The sequence below is a fragment of the Ornithorhynchus anatinus genome, chromosome 3, assembly GCF_004115215.2.
Source record: "Ornithorhynchus anatinus isolate Pmale09 chromosome 3, mOrnAna1.pri.v4, whole genome shotgun sequence".
Lineage (NCBI taxonomy): Eukaryota > Metazoa > Chordata > Mammalia > Monotremata > Ornithorhynchidae > Ornithorhynchus > Ornithorhynchus anatinus.
The window spans coordinates 123,592,482-123,611,835 of NC_041730.1; the positions used below are offsets into that span (position 1 = coordinate 123,592,482).

The 19,354-nt window shown below is 55.6% G+C and overlaps 1 protein-coding gene across 6 annotated transcripts in view; it reads left to right on the forward strand.

Annotated features, from left to right (window-relative positions):
* The first annotated feature begins 392 nt into the window (after positions 1-392).
* The window catches only part of HPS1 (HPS1 biogenesis of lysosomal organelles complex 3 subunit 1), a 34,216-nt gene continuing 15,254 nt past the window's right edge, over positions 393-19,354 (forward strand). For 4 of the 6 annotated variants that reach the window (XM_029060888.2, XM_029060891.2, XM_029060894.2 and 1 more), the window contains exons 1-8: positions 446-518; positions 4,179-4,292; positions 9,330-9,446; positions 12,998-13,135; positions 13,363-13,505; positions 17,282-17,390; positions 18,787-18,947; positions 19,035-19,137. In XM_029060888.2, the coding sequence (XP_028916721.1) occupies positions 9,330-9,446; positions 12,998-13,135; positions 13,363-13,505; positions 17,282-17,390; positions 18,787-18,947; positions 19,035-19,137 (771 nt within the window). In that variant the 5' untranslated portion in view covers positions 446-518; positions 4,179-4,292. Of the gene's footprint in view, positions 519-4,178; positions 4,293-9,329; positions 9,447-12,997; positions 13,136-13,362; positions 13,506-17,281; positions 17,391-18,786; positions 18,948-19,034; positions 19,138-19,354 lie in introns of all 6 variants that reach the window. The other 2 variants (XM_029060889.2, XM_029060892.2) reach the window with 2 other exon arrangements.

The window sequence follows — 19,354 nt, forward strand, 5'->3', positions numbered from 1 at the left end:
CCCGGCCTTGTCCTGGCCCCGCCCCCGGCTCCTCTATTGGTCCCCGGGCTGTCTTGGCCCCGCCCCCGGCTCTTCCATTGGTCCCCGGCCTCGTCCTGGCCCCGCCCACCGCTCTTCCATTGGTCCCCGGCCTTGATCCGGCCCCCGCCCCCTCCACCGGTCCCCGGCCCGTCCTGGCCCCGCCCCCGTCCCTTCCATCGGTCCCCGGTCTCGCTCCGGCCCCGCCCCCGACTCCTCCATTGGTCCCCGGCCTCGCTCTGGCCCCGCCCCCGGCTCCTCCATTGGTCCCCGTCCCGTCCCGGCCCCGCCCCCGCTTCTCCATTGGTCCCCGTCTGTCCTGACCCCGCCCCTTTCCCCCCCTTCCTGCTCCTTCGGTCACAGGCAGGGGGGTCACGTGGGTGACTGCAGGAAGCAGCCGGGGCTGCAGGGCTGCCGCGGGGTTGCTGCACGGTTGCTGCACGGCTGCCGCACGGTTGCTGCACGGCTGCCGCACGGCTGCCGTCCGCAGGTGGTCGGGGGTAGGTCCGGCCCCCTCCTCTCTCTTCGGCTTCTCCTTCTTCCCTTCTCTTATCTGGCCTGCGGGAGGAGCGGGACCCCGGCGCCTTCCAGGGGGAACAGGAGAGGGCGGGGAGGGGCCGGGGCGGGCATTCCTCCATCCAGTCGTATTTATCGACCGCTTCCTCCGCGCGGAGCACTGCACTGAGCGCTTGGAATGGACAGTTGGGCAACAGCTATTCATTCATTCATTCAGTAGTATTTATTGAGCGCTTCCTCCGTGCGGAGCACTGGACTGAGCGCTTGGAATGGACAGTTGGGCAACAGCTATTCATTCATTCAATAGTATTTATTGAGCGCTTCCTCCGTGCGGAGCACTGGACTGAGCGCTTGGAATGGACAGTTGGGCAACAGCTATTCATTCATTCAGTAGTATTTATTGAGCGCTTCCTCCGTGCGGAGTGTTGGACTGAGCGCAGGGAATGGGCAAGTGGGCAACAGATATTCATTCAGCAGTAGTCAGTGAGCGCTCCCTATGTTGCAGAGCACTGGACTGAGCGCTTGGAATGGACAATTGGGCAAGAGATATTCATTCATTCAATAGTATTTATTGAGCGCTTCCTCCGTGCGGAGCACTGGACTGAGCGCTTGGAATGGACAGTTGGGCAACAGGTATTCATTCAGTAGTATTCAGTGAGCGCTCCCTATGCGCGGAGCACTGGACTGAGCGCTTGGAATGGACAAGTGGGCAACTGATATTCATTCATTCAATAGTATTTATTGAGCGCTTCCTCTGTGCGGAGCACTGGACTGAACGCTTGGAATGGACAGTTGGGCAACAGCTACTCATTCATTCATTCAACAGTATTTATTGAGCCCTTCCTATGTGCGGAGCACTGGACTGAGCGCTTGGAATGGACAGTTGGGCAACAGCTATTCATTCATTCATTCAACAGTATTCATTGAGCCCTTCCTCCGTGCGGAGCACTGGACTGAGCGCTTGGAATGGACAGTTGGGCAACAGCTATTCATTCATTCATTCAGTAGTATTTATTGAGCGCTTCCTCTGTGCGGAACACTGGATTGAGCGCTTGGAATGGACAGTTGGGTAACAGCTATTCACTCATTCATTCAACAGTATTCAGTGAGCGCTCAGAATGGACAGTTTGGCAACAGATATTCATTCATTCATTAGTTTTTAATACCAATAACGTTGGTATTTGCTAAGCGCTTACTAGGTGCAGAGCACTGTTCCAAGCACTGAGGTAGATACGGGGTCATCAGGTTGTCCCACAGTGAGGCTCACGGTCTTCATCCCCATTTTACAGATGAGGTCGCCGAGGCACAGAGCGGCGAAGGGACTTGCCCACAGTCACCCAGCTGCCAAGTGGCGGGGAGCGGGGATTCGAACCCACGACCCCCGACTCCCGAGCCCGGGCTCCGTCCACTGAGCCACGCTGCTTCTCTATTTGTCAAGGCCTTGCCGATGACGACGATGGTACTTGTCAAGCACTCACCCATAGTACCAAACGCTGTTCTAAACGCTGGGAATATAAAAACTCATCAGGTTGTCCCTCGTGGGGCTCACAGTCTTCAGCCCCAAAGGGAAGCAGCGTGGCTCAGTGGAAAGGGCCCGGGCTCTGGAGTCAGAGGTCACGGGTTCGACTCCCGGCTCCGCCACTTGTCAGCTGCGTGACCGGGGGCGAGCCACTTCACTCCTCTGGGCCTCGGGGACCTCATCTGTGAAATGGGGATGAAGACCGTGACCCTCAGGCGGGACCACCTGACGACCCCGTATCTCCCCCAGCGCCGAGAACGGTGCTCGGCACAGAGTAAGCGCTTAACAAATACCAACGTTATCATTTTACAGACGAGGGAACTAATGAGGCACGGGGAATAATAAGGATGGCATTTGTCGAGCGCTTACTGTGCGCCGAGCACTGGTCTAAGCGCTGAAGCGAAATGACACGCCCCGGGTCCCACGGCGGACGATGTCTGTCCCCGCTCCCCCCAGACTATAAGCTCGCTGTGGGCAGGGAACGGCCGTTCATTGTCGCGCACAGTAAGCGCTCAATACGTCCACACGAAGGAATGAAAGTTCGGGGTATCTGCTGGGTGACCGTGGGCAAGTCACTTCGCTTCTCTGTGCCTCAGTTACCTCATCTGTAAAATGGGCCCTCAGACCGTGAGCCCCACTGGCACAACCCGATCACCTTGTCTTCCCCCCGCCAGTGCTTAGAACGGTGCTTTGCACAGAGTAAGCGCTCAACGAACACCATCATCAAATACCGAGGCGCCTCCCCTGCCGGGTCCGGCCCCGGAGAGTTGGGCTCCTCGGTTAGAAGCCTCAACCCCGGGATGGTTGCTTCCACCTGGACAAGTTTTCCCATAATCAGAATAATAACTGGCGTTTGTTAAAGCGCTCACTATGTACCAAGCACTGTGCTCAGCACAGGCGTAGAGAATAATGATGGTATCTGTTAAGCGCTTACTATGTGCGAAGCACCGTTCTAAGAGCCGGGGGGGGAGGCGGGGGATACGAGGTCGTCGGCCTGTCCCGCGTGGGGCTCACGGTCTTCATCCCCGTTTTCCAGGTGAGGTCACGGAGGCGCAGTGAAGTGACTTGCCCAAAGTCACACGGCTGACGAGCGGCGGAGCCGGGATTCGAACCCACGACCTCTGACTCGCAAGGCCGGGCTCTTTCCACCGAGCCACGCGGCTTCTCCTACAAGGCCGTCGGGTCAGATATACGCCCCCCCCCCCCCCGTCCCACATTCACTCATTCATTCAATAGTATTTATCGAGCGCTTACTATGTGCAGAGCACTGGACTAAGCGCTTGGAATGTACATTTCGACAACAGATAGGGACGCTCCCTGCCCAGGGATGGGCTCACGGTCTAATCGGGGGGGAGAGAGACGGACCGAAACGAGACGACGTGATCACGATGGATGGGATCGAGGGGATGGACACCTCATTGATCAAATAAATAGGGGGATAAATAGTACGTACGAACGAGCACAGTGCTGAGGGGAAGGAGCAGAGGGAAAGGGGGGAAAAGGGGGCTTAGCTGAGGGGAGGCGGAGGGGGACCATCACAGTGGAGATCCAGCCAACCGAGAGGTAGTTGGGATGCAGATTCATTCGGTCCTATTTACTGAGCACTTACTGCGAGCAGAGCACTGTACCGAGCGCTCGGAAACGGGCTCACAAGGAGAAGGTGGGCGAGACGTCGGGGTGATTCGCATCTGTGAGATGGGGATTGAGACCGTGAGCCCCGTGTGGGACGGGGACCGTGTCCAACCTGACGTTGGCATCTGTTAAACGCTTACTACGGGCAGAGCGCCGTTCTAAGCGCCGGGGTAGACACGGGGGAATCGGGTCGTCCCACGTGGGGCTCACGGTCAATCCCCGTTTTCCAGATGAGGTGACTGAGGCCCGGAGAAGTGGAGTGACTCGCCCACAGTCACCCAGCTGCCGGGGGGAGGGGGGCGGCAGAGCCGGGATTCGAACTCATGACCTCCGACTCCAAAGCCCGCGCTCTTTCCACTGAGCCACGCTGCTTCTCGAATTAACTTGATTAACTTGTGAGTATCCCGGCGCTTAGAGCAGTGCCTGGCACCTCGTAAGTGCTTAGCAGGTACCGTAATTATTATTATTATTATTATTATTATTTATTATTCAGAAGGAGTCCAGCGAAGGCACTCGGCAAGGAAAGGGAGAATGGACAGAGGGTGGGGAACCAAAGGAGCTGAAACTCCAGGCAAATCAGAGACGGAAGAGTCCGACTGAAGTGTAGGTGAATATTCGATCTGAAGCGCTCGGGAGATAGAGATGGAATGTTTTCAGCTAATCGGTATTTCATTCGCTATTTCTTGAGCGCTTACTATGTGCAGAGCACTGTACTGAGCGCTCGGAACGGCCGGATTGGTAACGGAGACAGTCGCCGCCCTCCGACGGGCGCACAGTCGAATCGTATTTATGGACCGTTCGGTAAGCTCTTGGGAAAATGGGGATTAACGGCGAGCCTCGCGCGGGACGACCTGATTGCCCCGTATCTCCCCCGGCGCTTAGAGCGGTGCCGGGGACGTAGTAAGCGCTTAGCGGATACCGACATCATCGCGTCCGTATCAACCCCCACTCCATCGAGCCCGTCTCGGTTCTCCGCCCCAACGGGGCCGGGTTCGTCTCCCGAATCCCCCCCGGTGGGGACGTCTTCCGTCGGGAGGAGAGGAGGGGTTGGACGCGCCGAAGCCGGCCCCGCGGGCCAGGGTTTGGGAGAAGGAAGCCGACCCCCCTCTCCTAGGCGCCTGGGGGAAGCCAGGAGAAGACCTGGCCTCCGCCCTCGAGGGGCCGTCGTATTCGGGGCCAGATGTCAGTTTCTCAGTGGCCGTGCGTCTGGGTTCATTCGTTCGATAGTATTTATTGAGCGCTTGCTGTGTGCAGAGCACCGTGCTAAGCGCTTGGGACGTGCGAATCGGTAACAGAGACAGTCGCCGCCTTTCGACGGGCCTACGGTCTGTTGGGGGGAGGGAGACGGAAACGATGGCAGTAACTAGAATCGAGGGTTCAAGCAGCGTGGCTCCGTGGAAGAAGCCCGGGCTTGGGAGTCCGAAGTCGTGGGTTCGAATGCCGGCCCTGCCCCTTGTCAGCTGTGTGAGTGTGGGCGAGTCACTTCACTCCTCTGGGCCTCAGTTCCCTCATCTGTAAGATGGGGATTAAGACTGTGAGCCCCACGTGGGACAACGTGATTCCTCTGTGTCTACCGCAGCGCTTAGAACAGTGCTCTGCACATAGTAAGCGCTTAACAAATAGCAACATATTTTTTTTTTTCCTCTCAGGCTGGGCGGGAGGGCTGAAGCTTAGCGTGCAAGGGACCTCTTGGGAGAGCGTCTGGCAAACCCGCGGCATCAGGCTCCTGCCCCAGGCCGTGCTGTGTCCATTCCCTCTCCGTCCTCACCGGGAGCCGGTCTCAAAAGCAGCGTGGCTCAGTGGGAAGAGCCCGGGCTTCGGAGTCAGAGGTCATGGGTTCGACTCCCAGCTCCGCCACTTGTCAGCTGTGTGACCGTGGGCGAGTCGCTTCACTTCTCTGTGCCCCAGTGACCTCATCTGTAAAATGGGGATTAACTGTGAGCCTCACGCGGGACAACCTGATTTCCCTGTATCTCCCCCAGCGCTTAGAGCAGTGCTCGGCGCATAGTAAGCGCTTAACAAATGCCATTATTCTTATTTACCGTCCAGAATGCAGCCGGATTCTTCTCTCTCCCAGACCCCTTCTGGGGGACGTCTTCCCTCTCTCAGGCAGAGAGGAGAGGCTTGACCCCGAAGCCAGCCCTGTGGGCCACGCTGTCGAAGATGAGAGTAGACCGCCATCCTTCCTGGGGGATGGTTCGGGCGACTTTTCAATAATGTTGCTATTTGTTGGTATTTATTAAGTGCTTACTATGTGCAGAGCACTATTCTAAGCACTGGGGTAGATACAGGCCAATCAGGTTGTCCCACGTGAGGCTCACGGTCTTCATCCCCATTTTGCAGAGGAGGGAACTGAGGCCCAGAGAAGTGAAGCGACTCGCCCACGGTCACACAGCTGCCAAGTGGCAGAGCCCGGGATTCGAACCCACGACCTCTGACTCCCAAGCCCGGGCTCTTTCCACTGAGCCACGCCGCTTCACGCTGGTTTCGAGAGGGACTGGATTGTTTCCGTAGCAACAGGACTCCCTCATGCCCCCCCTTCCCTCATGGTAATAATAATAATAAGAATGTCGGTATTTGTTAAGCACTCACTATGTGCAGAGCACGGTTCTAAGCGCCGGGGGAGGTACGGGGTAATCGGGTTGTCCCACGTGAGGCTCACGGTCTTCATCCCCATCTTACAGATGAGGGAACCGAGGCCCAGAGAAGTGAAGTGACTCGCCCACGGTCACCCAGCTGCCAAGGGGCAGAGCCGGGATTCGAACCCATGACCTCTGACTCCCAAGCCCATGCTCTTTCCACTGAGCCACGCTGCTTCGTTGATAATCAATCCATGGTATTTATTGAGCACGTACCGCAAGTAGGGTACTGTACTAAGTGCTTGGGAGAGTACTGACAACAAAATCAGTGCTCTCATTCCCTGCCCAAAACACGCTTAATATGAATTAGGGATGAAATCTCCTCTGCCCACTGCTCTCCTCCTCTAGACTGTAATAATAATAATGTTGGTATTTGTTAAGCGCTTACTATGTGCCGAGCACTGTTAAAAGCGCTGGGGTAGACATAGGGGAATCAGGTTGTCCCACGTGGGGCTCCCGGTCTTCATCCCCATTTTCCAGATGAGGGAACCGAGGCCCAGAGAAGTGAAGTGACTCGCCCACGGTCACACAGCTGCCAAGTGGCAGCGCTGGGTTTTGAACTCACGACCTCTGACTCCCAAGCCCCGTGCTCTTTCCACTGAGCCACGCTGCTTGCCTTGAGGGCAGGGAACATGTTTCCCAGCTCTGTTGTGTGCTCCCAAATGCTTAGTACAGCGCTCAGCGCGTAGTAAGCTCTCCGTAAATACCGTTGAGTGATTCCTGGGAGAATCTGAGGGTGGGATCCGTGTTGCTGCCGTGGTCACTCTCCTTGCTGCCTCTGGGCCAGAGGAACCCCCCGGGAGCGTGCACCGAAGTCGAGGAGAATGTCTTCAAGGCCCCTGGCATCGCCCTGACTCTTGCTATTTAAGTAGAGAAGCAGCGTGGCTCAGGGGAAAGAGACCGGGCCTGGGAGTCAGAGGTCACGGGTTCAAATCCCGGCTCAGCCACTTAGCTGTGTGACTTTGGGCCAGTCACTTCATTTCTCTGTGCCTCAGTGACCCCATCTGTAAAATGGGGATGAAGACTGTGAGCCCCACGTGGGCCAGCCTGATCGCCTTGTATCCTTCCCAGCGCTTAGAACAGTGCTTCGCACATAGTGAGCGCTTAACAAATGCCATCATATTTATTTACATTTACTTATTTTGTGTCAAATACAGTTCTAAGTGCCGGGGTGGGTACAAGTTAATTAGGTTGGACACGGTCCCTGCCCCGCCTGGGGCTCACGGTCTAAATAAGAGGGAGAACAGGTATCCCCGTTTTACAGTTAGAGAAGCGAAGGGGCTCAGCGGAAAGAGCCCGGGCTTTGGAGTCGGGGGCATGGGTTCGAATCCCGGCTCTGCCGCTTGTCAGCTGCGTGACTGTGGGCGAGTCACTTTTAACTTCTCTGTGCCTCAGTTACCTCATCTGAGGGATCCCCATTTTACAGTTAGAGAAGCAAAGTGGCTCAGTGGACGGAGCCCGGGCTTTGGAGTCAGAGGGCGTGGGTTCGAATCCGGGCTCTGCCGCTTGTCAGCTGGGTGACTGTGGGCGAGTCACTTTTAACTTCACTCTGCCTCGGTGACCTCATCCGTAAAGTGGGGATTAAGACTGTGAGCCCCACGTGGGACAACCCGATTCCCCTGTGTCTACCCCAGTGCTGTGCACACAGTAAGCGCTTAACAAATACCAACATTATTATTATCATTTATTATTACAGTTGAGGAAACTGAAGCAGCCACCGAAAAGTTATGTGACTTGGCCAAGGTCACATAGCAGGTCCTTCCCACTCCGAAATCCTGTGTCCTCTCAGCCCTCCACATGCCTCCCCGTCCTCGTTTACCTTCCTCCCTCCACCTTTGACCAGCTGCCAGTGCAGTCCTGGACATCCTCCGTTCTCCTCCCGTGTCCAACTCCATGCTGGCCCAGCCCCCAGTCTCCCTCTCATTTGGGGAGACGCATCTCCCCGTTTTGACTGTGAGCCCGTCTCTGTCCCTTGCCAGGTTGTCCATTCCAAGCGCTTAGTACAGTGCTCTGCGCATCGTAAGCGCTCAGTAAATGCTACTGAATGAATTGGCAGAGCCAGGATTAGATCGCAGGTCCTTCTGACTCCCAAGCCCGGGGTGTCTCCACTTTTTTTAGGCCGCGCTGCTTCTGTAAGTTTCTGACTTCGTGAAGGCCCGAGATGGGGAGCCGAACTCCTTGAGGCTTTTGAATGGAATTATTTTTGTCAATCAATGGTATCTGTGGAGCGCTTACAGTGTGCAGAGCTTGTGCTGAGCGTTTGGAAGAGTACAATACGGTGGAGTTGTTAGAAACATTCCCTGCCCACAGTGAGCCTCCAGGCTAGAGGGATTTTAGTCACCTGAGGGAGACAAACGTCATTATCTCGTAAATGGCTGAACCCTGCCTGCCTTCGGCCCCTCCTGGCGAGCCCAGGCAGCCAAAAGAGCACGGGCTTTGGGGTCAGAGGTCATGGGTTCAAATCCCGGCTCGGCCACTTGATGGTAATAATGTTGGTATTTAAGCGCTTACTACGTGCAGAGCACTGTTCCAAGCGCTGGGGTAGACACAGGGGAATCAGGTTGTCCCACGTGGGGCTCACCGTCTTAATCCCCAGTTACAGATGAGGTAACCGAGGCCCAGAGAAGTGAAGTGACTCGCCCACGGTCACCCAGCTGACGAGTGGCAGAGCCGGGATTCGAACTCATGATCTCTGACCCCGAAGCCCGTGCTCTTTCCACTGAGCCACGCTGCTCTTGTCAGCTGGGTGACTTGGGGCAAGTCACTTCACTTCTCGGTGCCCCAGTGACCTCATCTGTAAAATGGGGATTAAGACCGCGAGCCCCACGTGGGACCACCTGTTTCCCCCGGGTCTACCCCGGCGCTTAGAACAGTGCTCGGCACGTAGTAAGCGCTTACCAAATACCGACGTTATTATTCCCGTGGTAATAGAGGTGTGGGCGCGGGAGTCCGAGGAAAGGGAAACCAAAGAGCCCTGGGAGCCTGACTGACCCTTCTTCTGGCAGATGAAGTGTGTGCTGGTGGCCAGTGATGGGGCCGAGGTCCTGTTCTACTGGACAGACGAGGAGTTCGAGGACCGCCTACGCCAGAGGTTCGGACTCTCGGAGCACGGGGAGGAAGAGGTGAGCGCTGGAGCGGGAGGGGAGTTAGGAGAATGGGGATTAATAATGGAGAACAATTATCCTGCTTGCTACATGCCAAGCACTCTGCTAAGCCCTGAAGTAGTAATAATAAAGGTGGTATTTGTTAAGCGCTTACTATGTGCAAAGCACTGATCTAAGCACTGGGGGAGTATACGAGGTGATCAGGTTGTCCCACGTGGGGCTCACGGTTTTAATCCCCATTTTACAGATGAGGTAACTGAGGCACAGAGACAGTGCAGAAAATCAGACGCAGTCCCTGTTGCTCACTGGATTTACGGTCAAGGAGGAGGAATAACAGCTATTTAACCCCCATTTTATAGATGAGGGAACTGAGGCACAGAGCAGTCAAGTGACTTGCCCAGAGTTACACAATAGGTCTGTGTCAGAGCTGGGCTTAGAATCCCGGTCTCCCGATTCCCACTCCTGGACCGTCTCCAAGCCCTCGGAGACCATTCATTCATTCAGTCGTATTTATTGAGCGCTTACTGTGCGCAGAGCGCTGTACTAAGCACTGGGGATGTACGATTCGACAACAGATAGAGACGATCCCTGCCCCACAGTGGGCTTCCGGTCTGAGAGGGGGAGACAGAAAGCAAAACAAAACAAGTAGTCCGGCATCAGTACCATCAAAAGAGATCGATTCAGTCATAGATATATGCACATCATTAATAAAACAGAGTAATAAATAATATATACCAATATACACAAGTGCTGTGGGGAGGGGAAGGGGGTAGAGCAGAGAGAGGGAGTAGGGGGAATGAGGAGGGGAGGAGAGACACAGGGAAAGGGAAGGCTTAGTCTGGGAAGGCCTCCGGGAGGAGGTGAGCTCTCAGTAGGGCTTCGAAGAGGGGAGGAGAGTCAGTTTGGCGGAGGTGAGGAGGGAGGGCGTTCCGGGACCGCGGGAGGACGCGGCCCGGGGGTCGACGGCGGGACGGGCGAGAACGGGGGACGGTGGGGAGGTGAGCGGCGGCAGAGGAGCGGTGCGTGCGGGCTGGGCTACAGAAGGAGAGAAGGGAGGTGAGGTAGGAGGGGGCGAGGGGACGGACAGCTTTGAAGTCAAGAGTGAGGAGTTTTTGCTTCACGCAAAGCTCGATAGGCAACCACTGGAGGTCTTTGAGGAGGGGCGTGACATGCCCAGAGCGTTTCTGTAGAGAGATGATAATAATAATAATAATGTTGGTATTTGTTAAGCGCTTACTATGTGCCGAGCACTGTTCTAAGCGCTGGGGTAGACACAGGGGAATCAGGTTGTCCCACGTGGGGCTCACAGTCTTCATCCCCATTTTACAGATGAGGGAACTGAGGCCCAGAGAAGTTAAGTGACTCGCCCACAGTCACACAGCCGACGAGTGGCGGAGCTGGGATTCAGACTCATGACCTCTGACTCCAAAGCCCGTGCTCTTTCCACTGAGCCACGCTGCTTCTCAGATAACCCGGGCAGTGGAGTGAAGTGTCGACTGAAGCGGGGAGAGACAGGAGGGTGGGAGATCAGAGAGGAGGCTGATGCAGTAATCCAGTCGGGATATTATGAGAGCCTGTACCAGCAAGGTAGCGGTTTGGATGGAGAGAAAAGGGCGGATCTTGGCGATGTTGTGAAGGTGAGACCGGCAGGTTTTAGTGACGGATTGGATGTGTGGGGTGAATGAGAGAGCAGAGGCAAGGACGACACTAAGGGCTTGTGAGACGGGAAGGGTGGTCGTGCCGGCCACGGTGACGGGAGAGTCAGAGAGAGGACAGGTTTTGGGAGGGAAGATAAGGCATGTTGAGTCTTAGGTGGCGGGCAGACATCCAGGTGGAGTCGTCCTGAAGGCGGGAGGAGATACGAGCCCGGAGGGGGAGAGAACGGGGAGGAGATGTAGATTTGGGCATCGTCTGCGTAGAGATGATAGTTGAAGCCGTGGGAGTGAATGAGTTCACCGAGGGAGTGAGTGTGGATGGAGAACAGAGGGGGACCAAGAACTGACCCTTGAGGAACCCCTACAGTTAGGGGGAGGGGAGGGGGAGGAGGAGGAGCCCGCGAAGGAGACTGAACGGCCAGAGAGATGAGAGGAGAACCGGGAGAGGACGGAGTCAGTGAAGGTAAGGTTGGATAATGAGTGGAGGAGAAGGGATGGTCGACAGTGTCAGAGACAGCTGAGAGGTCGAGGAGGATCAGGGTAGAGTGGGAGCCATTGGATTTGGTAAGAAGGAGGTCATGGGTGACCTTTGAGAGGGCAGTTTCGGTGGAGTGGAGGGGACAGAAGCCAGATTGGAGGGGGTCCAGGAGATTGTTGGAGTTGAGGGATTCAAGGCAGAGAGTGTAGACGACTCGTTCTAGGAGTTTGAGACTCAACAATCCACTGTTGAGTAAGGCGTCTGGACCCTGTTGTCAGCCCCCATCCAAGTCCTCTGTGGTTTGTCGCCCCCTCCTCCCAAACTGTGGCTTTCATCTATGGAGTGGCCCTGTGCACTTCCCCTTCGCTCCTTAGCTTGGCTTCAGCTCTCTCTCTCCTACACTTAATCACGATAATAATAATTGTGGTATTTGTTAAGCGCTTACTGTGTGTCAGGCATTGTTCTAAGCGCTGGGGTGGATAGAAGCAAGTTGGGTTGGTTACAATACCTGTCCCACGGGGGGCTTACAGGCGCAATCCCCATTTTATGGATGAGGTAACTGAGGCCCCGAGAAGTGAAGTGACTTGCAGGAGAGCCAGGATGACCCTCTGACTCCCAGGCCCGGGCTCTTTCCACTTCATAGCCCCTCTCACTGACCCCTGCTTCCTCAGAAAGGACAGATACGCCTTAAGGGTTGGGATGTACCATTCCAGGGAGCCACCCAATTGCTTTCAGCCAATACTACCCAACTGGTTTGCTCGCTGTGTGCCGGTTACCCTGTTCCCCAAGAAATCATGAAAACCCCACGCAGAACCCAGGATGAAAATATTCAAGAGGCATATGGGAGCCCAGATATATTTGTTTTAGAGAGGTCTTCGTAAATTTCGTTTTCATATTCCATCGTGGGTTCCCGGTTTAGTTAGGATGAGGCATAGAACACCTAATAATAATAGTGATTTGGGGATTTAAGTGCTTACAAGCACAGTACTGATCCTTGGAGTAGGTACGCGATAATCAGGGTGGACCCAACCCCTGACCTACATGGGGCTCATAGTCTAAGTAGCAGGGAGAACAACGCTCAGAACAGTGCTTAGCACAGAGAAAGCACTTAAATACCATAATTATCATCATTATTATTGAATTATCGAATCCCCATTTTACAGATGAGGAAGCTGAGGCACAGAGAAGTGACTTGTCCAAGGTCACACAGCAGGCAAGTGGCAGAGCTGCGATTAGAACCCAGGTCCTCTAACTTCCAGGCCCATGTCTGAGCGGGCAGGACCAGGTCTCCCACTGTCCTTCCTCCTTCATCCGGCCCCGAGGGTGTCATCGTGGTAGACGGGCCGTCGGTGGTGGGCAGACACCCGGATGGGCTGGGGGCAGTAAAGGCTTGGTCTTTAGGCTGAACTGTGCCCTGTTCTTTTCCCAAACCCCAGCTTCCTAGTCTTGAGGATAGTCTCACTACCCTCCTGGCCCCCCTGATCATCTCCTGCGTGACAATGCTAGAGAAGATCTCAGATACATACACCTGCTTCTCAGCAGAGAATGGAAATCACCTGTATGTCCTACACCTGGTGAGTTTGCCCCCCCCCCCCCCCGCCCGGATCCCCTTCCACAGGCGTCGCGGGTGTCCCCGCTCCCCGAGGAAGGGGCGGGTGGTTGACGTCACTGGGGAGGGGCAGGATCAGCCCCTGCCCGGGGCTGGAGTAGGAGGAGGGATTCCCCCCCCCCGCCCCCCAGGGACCCGGGGTAAGATGAGGGGGTCCTCGGGATCCGATTCCCATCAGTGAATTGCTTGCAGTTTGGTGACTGCTTGTTCATTGCGATGAACGGCGACGGCACGGAGGGCGAGGACCAGCTGCGGCGGAAGTTATACGTGCTAAAGCAGCTGACTGAGATGCACTTCGGACTGGTCACCCTGGATGGTCATGTCATCAAAAAGGAGTGAGTCTCCCCGACCCTGGACATCCCTTCCCCTCCTGCCTCGCTGCCAGTCCCGGCCTCTGGAGGAAATGGTCGTATCCCCCTCCGGTACCAAGGCATCAAGCTGGTCTCCTGTAGTCATTTATTCAGTCGTGTTCATTGAGTGCTTACCGTGTGCCAAGCACTGAACAATAAAACTCTCCAGCCCCTTACCCCCTCCTACCTCATCTCCCTTCTCTCCTTCTACAGCCCAGCCCGCCCACTCCGCTCCTCTGCCGCTAACCTCCTCACGGTGCCTCGTTCTCGCCCGCCCCGCAGTCGACCCCGGACCCACGTCCTACCTCTGGCCTGGGACGCCCTCCCTCCTCACCTCCGCCAAACCGACTCTCTTCCCCTCTCCAAAGCCCTACTGAGAGCTCACCTCCTCCAGGAGGCCTTCCCAGCCTGAGCCCCCTTTTTCCTCTGCTCCTCCTACCTTGCCCATCGCCCCCCCTCCCTCCCTCTGCTCTTCCCTGCCCCATAGCATGTGTATATTTGTACATATTTATTACTCTTTATTTTATTAATGGTGTGTATATATCTGTAATTCTATTCATCTAGTGATGCTGTTGATGCCTGTCTCCTTTTTTGGTTTTGTCGTCTGTCTCCCCCTTCTAGACCGTGAGCCCGTTGTTGAGTAGGGATTGTCTCTATCTGTTGCCGAATTGTACTTTCCAAGCGCTTGGTACAGTGCTCTGCGCATAGTAAGCGCTCAGTAAATACGATTGAATGAATGAACAGACACATTCCCTGCCCACAAGGAGCTTACAGTCTACAGACATGCATGGGCTGGTCCGGCCGGCGAGGCCAGCTATGACCGACCCCAAGACTCACCCGGGTGGTGTGAGTTCTGCCGTCCTCAAGACCCGCTCAACCTCACTTGCTACCCACGTGGGAGGTTTTAGGTGCGGGGCGCGGTCGGGGAGGGCAGGGGAGCGACCGCAGCGTAACGCCGGTCACAAGTGCCCAGCTTCCGCCGAGTGTCCCCCAAAAGTGAGCCTAGACCCATTTTGGGTTGGCCTGGGCTCACCGGAGCGGGAGCTGGTACCGGCTGGTATCGGATGGGGCTAGGCCGGGCCGGGTCCAAGCCCTTCCGCCCTCCGCTGCTTGCCCGCTTGCCCAGTGTGGTGACAGCCCGTGGAGTTCATTCTTCTCTGCAACTTGGCCCCAGTGTCTCTTGGGCTGGGAATTTTTTCCCCAGACCAGGAATGGCCACTCCGCTTGGTGGTGGAAGATGGGCCGGCAGTGAGAAGGCAGTGTGGGACGATGGGCTGTGGTGGAGGGTCTCAGCCCCCGGGACTCACGAGCAGTGCTGGAAACTTGAGGAATTGGGATCTTTTTCATTTTCAATAAGCAAGTTGTGTGGCTCATGGAGAGGTCCTCACCCCCGGGCCACGTCCTCCCGCGGTCCCGGAACGCCCTCCCTCCTCGCCTCCGCCAAACTCATTCTCTTCCCCTCTTCAAAACCCTACTTAAAGCTCACCTCCTCCGAGAGGCCTTCCCAGACTGAGCTCCCCTTTTCCCTCTGCTCCCTCTGCTCCCCCCTTCACCGCTCTTCAGCTAAGCCCTCTTTTCCCCCCTTTCCCTCTGCTCCTCCCCCTCTCCCTTCCCTTCCCCTCAGCACTGTACTCGCCCGCTCAACTGTATATATTTTCTTTACCCTGTTTATTTTGCTAATGAGATGTGCATCACCTTGATTCTCTTTATTTGCTCTTGTTTCAATGAGATGTTCATCCCCTCGATTCTACTTATTGCCATTGTTCTCGTCTGTCCGTCTCCCCCGATTAGACTGTAAGGCCGTCAGAGGGCGGGGACTGTCTCTATCTGTTACTGTTTTGTCCATTCCAAGCGCTTAGTACAGTGCTCTGCACATAGTAAGCGCTCAATAGATACTATTGAATGAATGAATGAATGAATCTGAAGCGGCAGATGTCAGTCACTTCAGTCATATTTACTGAGCTCTTACTGTGCGCAGAGCACTGTACCAAGTGCTGGGGACAGTACAGTTCAACAATAAGCAGACACATTCCCTGCCCACAACGAGCTTACAGTCTAGAGGAGAAGCTGATCCTGATCTTCCTCCTACGTGAGGCCAGGTTCTTCTGCTCACTCCCCAATGCCCACATCAGTCTGTTCGGATTTGGAAGCTCTGATTAATAAGTGGTATTTGTTAAGCGCTCACTATAGGCCAAGCACTGTTCTAAGAGCTGGGGGGGGGGATACAAGGTGATCAGGTTGTCCCACATGGGGCTCACAGTCTTAATCCCCATTTTACAAATGAGGTAACTGAGGCACAGAGTAGTGAAGTGGCTTGCCCAAGGTCACACAGCGGACAAGTGGCGGGGGCGGGATTAGAACCCACGACCTCTGACTCCCAAGCCCGTGCTCTGGCCGCTAAGCCTGTGTGTGTTTGTGGGGCGCCGGGGGGGGGGGGGGGTCCCCGGGTTGTTAACCCTCCCAACACCACTTAGAGCTTTTGTGCCATTGAGTTAACGGGCCGTGCCTTGCTGATTCCAAGAAGGAAAGGAAGTGGGAAGGTATTGCAAGTCTCCGTGTCTGGATGCTTTTGCGTGCTTGTGTGTACCTGTGTGTGCGTGCACTCGCCCGTGTGGCTGCTTAGGAGCTTTAAATCAATCAGTCAATATTATTTATCGCGGGCTTACTGTATGCAGAGCACTGTAATAATAATAGTAATGTTGGTATTTGCTAAGCGCTTACTATGTGCAGAGCACTGTTCTAAGCGCTGGGGTAGATACAGGGTCATCAGGTTAATAATAATAATAATGTTGGTATTTGTTAAGCGCTTACTATGTGCCGAGCACTGTTCTAAGCGCTGGGGTAGACACAAGGGAATCGGGTTGTCCCACGTGGGGCTCACAGTCTTAATCCCCATTTTACAGGTGAGGTAACTGAGGCACAGAGAAGTGACTTGCCCACAGTCCCACAGCTGACAAGTGGCGGAGCTGCGATTCGAACTCATGACCTCTGACTCCAAAGCCCGTGCTCTTTCCACTGAGCCACGCTGCTTCTCTAAGCAGCGTGCTTCTCTAGGTTCTCTCTAGGTTGCTCAGCGTGCTTCTCTAGGTTGTCCCACGTGAGACTCCCAGTTAATCCCCTTTTTACAGATGAGGTAACCGAGGCCCAGAGAAGTGAAGCGACTCGCCCACAGTCACACAGCTGACAAGTGGCAGAGCCGGGAGTCGAGCCCGTGACCTCTGACTCCCAAGCCCGGGCTCTTTCCGCCGAGCCGAGCTGCTTCTCTGCTTCACTGTACTAAGTGTTTGGGAGAATACAGTACAACAGAGTTGGTAGACACTTTCCCTGCCCCCTAGCTTACAGTCTAGAGAGAAGTGGCGCTCTCTGTTCGGTTGCTTAAGAGAAGCAGCGTGGCTCAGTGAAAAGAGCCCGGGCTTGGGGGTCAGAGGTCATGGGTTTGAATCCCGGCTCGGCCACCTGTCAGCTGGGTGACTGTGGGCAAGTCACTTAGCTTCTCGGTGCCTCGGTTCCCTCATCCGCAAAATGGGAGTAAGGCGGTGAGCCTCACGTGGCTCGTATCTCCCCCAGCACTTAGAACAGTGCTCTGCACAGAGCGCTTAACAAATACCAACATTGTTTCTGCAGAGCAGCGTGAGGTCCTGTTGTATGCCTGGTGATTTCTTTCTCTCCGAATGAGGGATGAGTGACTGGATTGGGTTGATGGGGGACGTAGGTCTTGCGGGGTTCGGTGCTGACTCGGTCACCCCCCGCTATCCTTCCAGGCTGCGCCCCTCCGACTCGGAACAGCGTGGCCAGGTGTGGGGGCTCTTCCAGAGCCTGCTCTCCACATACAGCCGCCTGCAGGAGGAGGAACAGAGCTTTGCCGTGGAGGTAACTTTAAATGGTGCTATTTGTTAAGCGCTTACTATGTGCTAAGCACTGTTCTAAGCGCTGGGGGATACAAGGTGATCAGGCTGTCCCACGTGGGGCTCCCAGTTTTTAATCCCCATTTTACAGATGAGGTAACCGAGGCACAGAGAAGCTAAGTGACTCGCCCGAAGTCACACAGCTGGCAAGCGGCGGAGCCGGGATTCGAACCCGTCGACTCTTGACTCCCGAGCCCGGGCTCCTTCCGCTGTGCCGTGCCGCTTCTCAACTTTCTTCCTGTCCTGATGAGAGCTCCCAGCGGGAAAGTCTTGAGGCTGAGAAGGGTCCCCCCGAGACTGTGGGTCGACTGGGCAGGAATCATGGCCCCCCATGTTGCCGAGGAGGGGAGGAGAAGCAGGAGAGTGGGAGGAAGCCCCACGGACCTGGAAGGAATTGGTTTCAGTGACATACCAAGGGATAGGGGAATTCCTGCTGAGATCTTCCGTTTCGGAGAGCGATGAGATTTTTTTTCTTTTAAATGGTGCTTGTTAAAGCTTTACCTTATGCCAAGCACTGTTCTAAGTGCTGGGGAAAATAGTAATCGTGGTATTTGCTAAGCACTTACTTTGTGTACGGCACTGTAGTGAAGCACTGGGTGGATACAAGCAAATCAGTTTGGACACAGTCCCTGTCCTACACTGGGCTCACAGTCTTAATTCCTGTCTTACAGTTGAGGGAACTGAGGCACAGAGAAGTCAAGTGACTTGCCCACCGGTCACCCAGCAGACAGGTGGTGGAGCTGGGATTAGGACCCAGGTCCTTCCGACTCCCAGGTCCGTGCTCTGTCCGCTAGGCCACGCTGCTTCTCATTAGGTCTTCTCGTTAAAATCCATGTCGATCAGGTTGGACACGGTCCCTGTCCCACAGGATGCTTGCAGTCTAAGTAGGAGGGAGTAGGATTTAATCCCCATTTTACAGCTGGGGTAACTGAGGCACAGAAAAGTTGAGAGATTTGCCCCAGATCACGCAGCAGACGCATGACAGAGTCAGGATTTTAGAATCCAGGTCCTCCCAGTCCTAGGCCAGTGCTCTTTCCACTAGGCCATGCTGCTTCTCATAAGATCTAGGAAACAGTCCAAGGTTCAGAGAGCAAACATCCTGTGCCTTCGATAGATCTGGTCCTCCTTCTACTGGGTCCTAGGTCAGACCTCAGCCCTGAGGGTCCCCAGCGTTCCCCGATGGGTCTGTCCCCTCATTTCCCAAGAGGCTGGGAAGTTGGGGCGGGATTGTGGGACAGGATCCGGGGTCGGGACAAGGCTGCTGTTGAGCATCCCTGCAGCAGACCTGTCTCTGGTCACCGAGAGTGCGGTGCTGGTGCGTGTTCTGGGGTGGTCCCTAAAATGGCCCCTCGCGTTGCCAGGCAGTGGAGAGGCTGATCCATCCCCAGCTTTGCGAGCAGTGCATTGAGATCCTGGAGCAGAAGGTCGTCCAGCACATCAACACTAGCCCCGAGCACGGTGGGGAAGAGGTCCTGCACGCCTTCCTCCTGGTCCACACCAAGCTGCTGGCCTTCTACTCTGGGTAAGCCCCTCTTTGTCCTGCCGCTCCCTCCGATTCAGAGAGCGCGGCCAGCTGACCTTGGGTCCGGTCTTCCCCCGGTGTCCCCAGCCACTGTGCGAGCAACTTACGCCCAGCAGATCTCCTGACCCTCATCCTCCTGGCTCAAGACCTTTACCCCCGGGACCGCTCGGCAGAAGAGAACGGCATCCAGGTTGGTAGGCAGCTTCCTGGGCCGCACCAGCCTCGTGATGACACGAGATCTTGCGATGGGGAACGGGCAACAGGAAGCGGAGGGGAAGGGTCCTGGACCGAGGCCCAGGGCGGGCGAAAAGGGGGCACGTGGCGTGGGCATAGCCCCGCTGTCCCACGGATGAGTGGCCGTGGCCAGTACCGTGACGGGATAGAGGTGAGGTGCAGGTCATTCATCT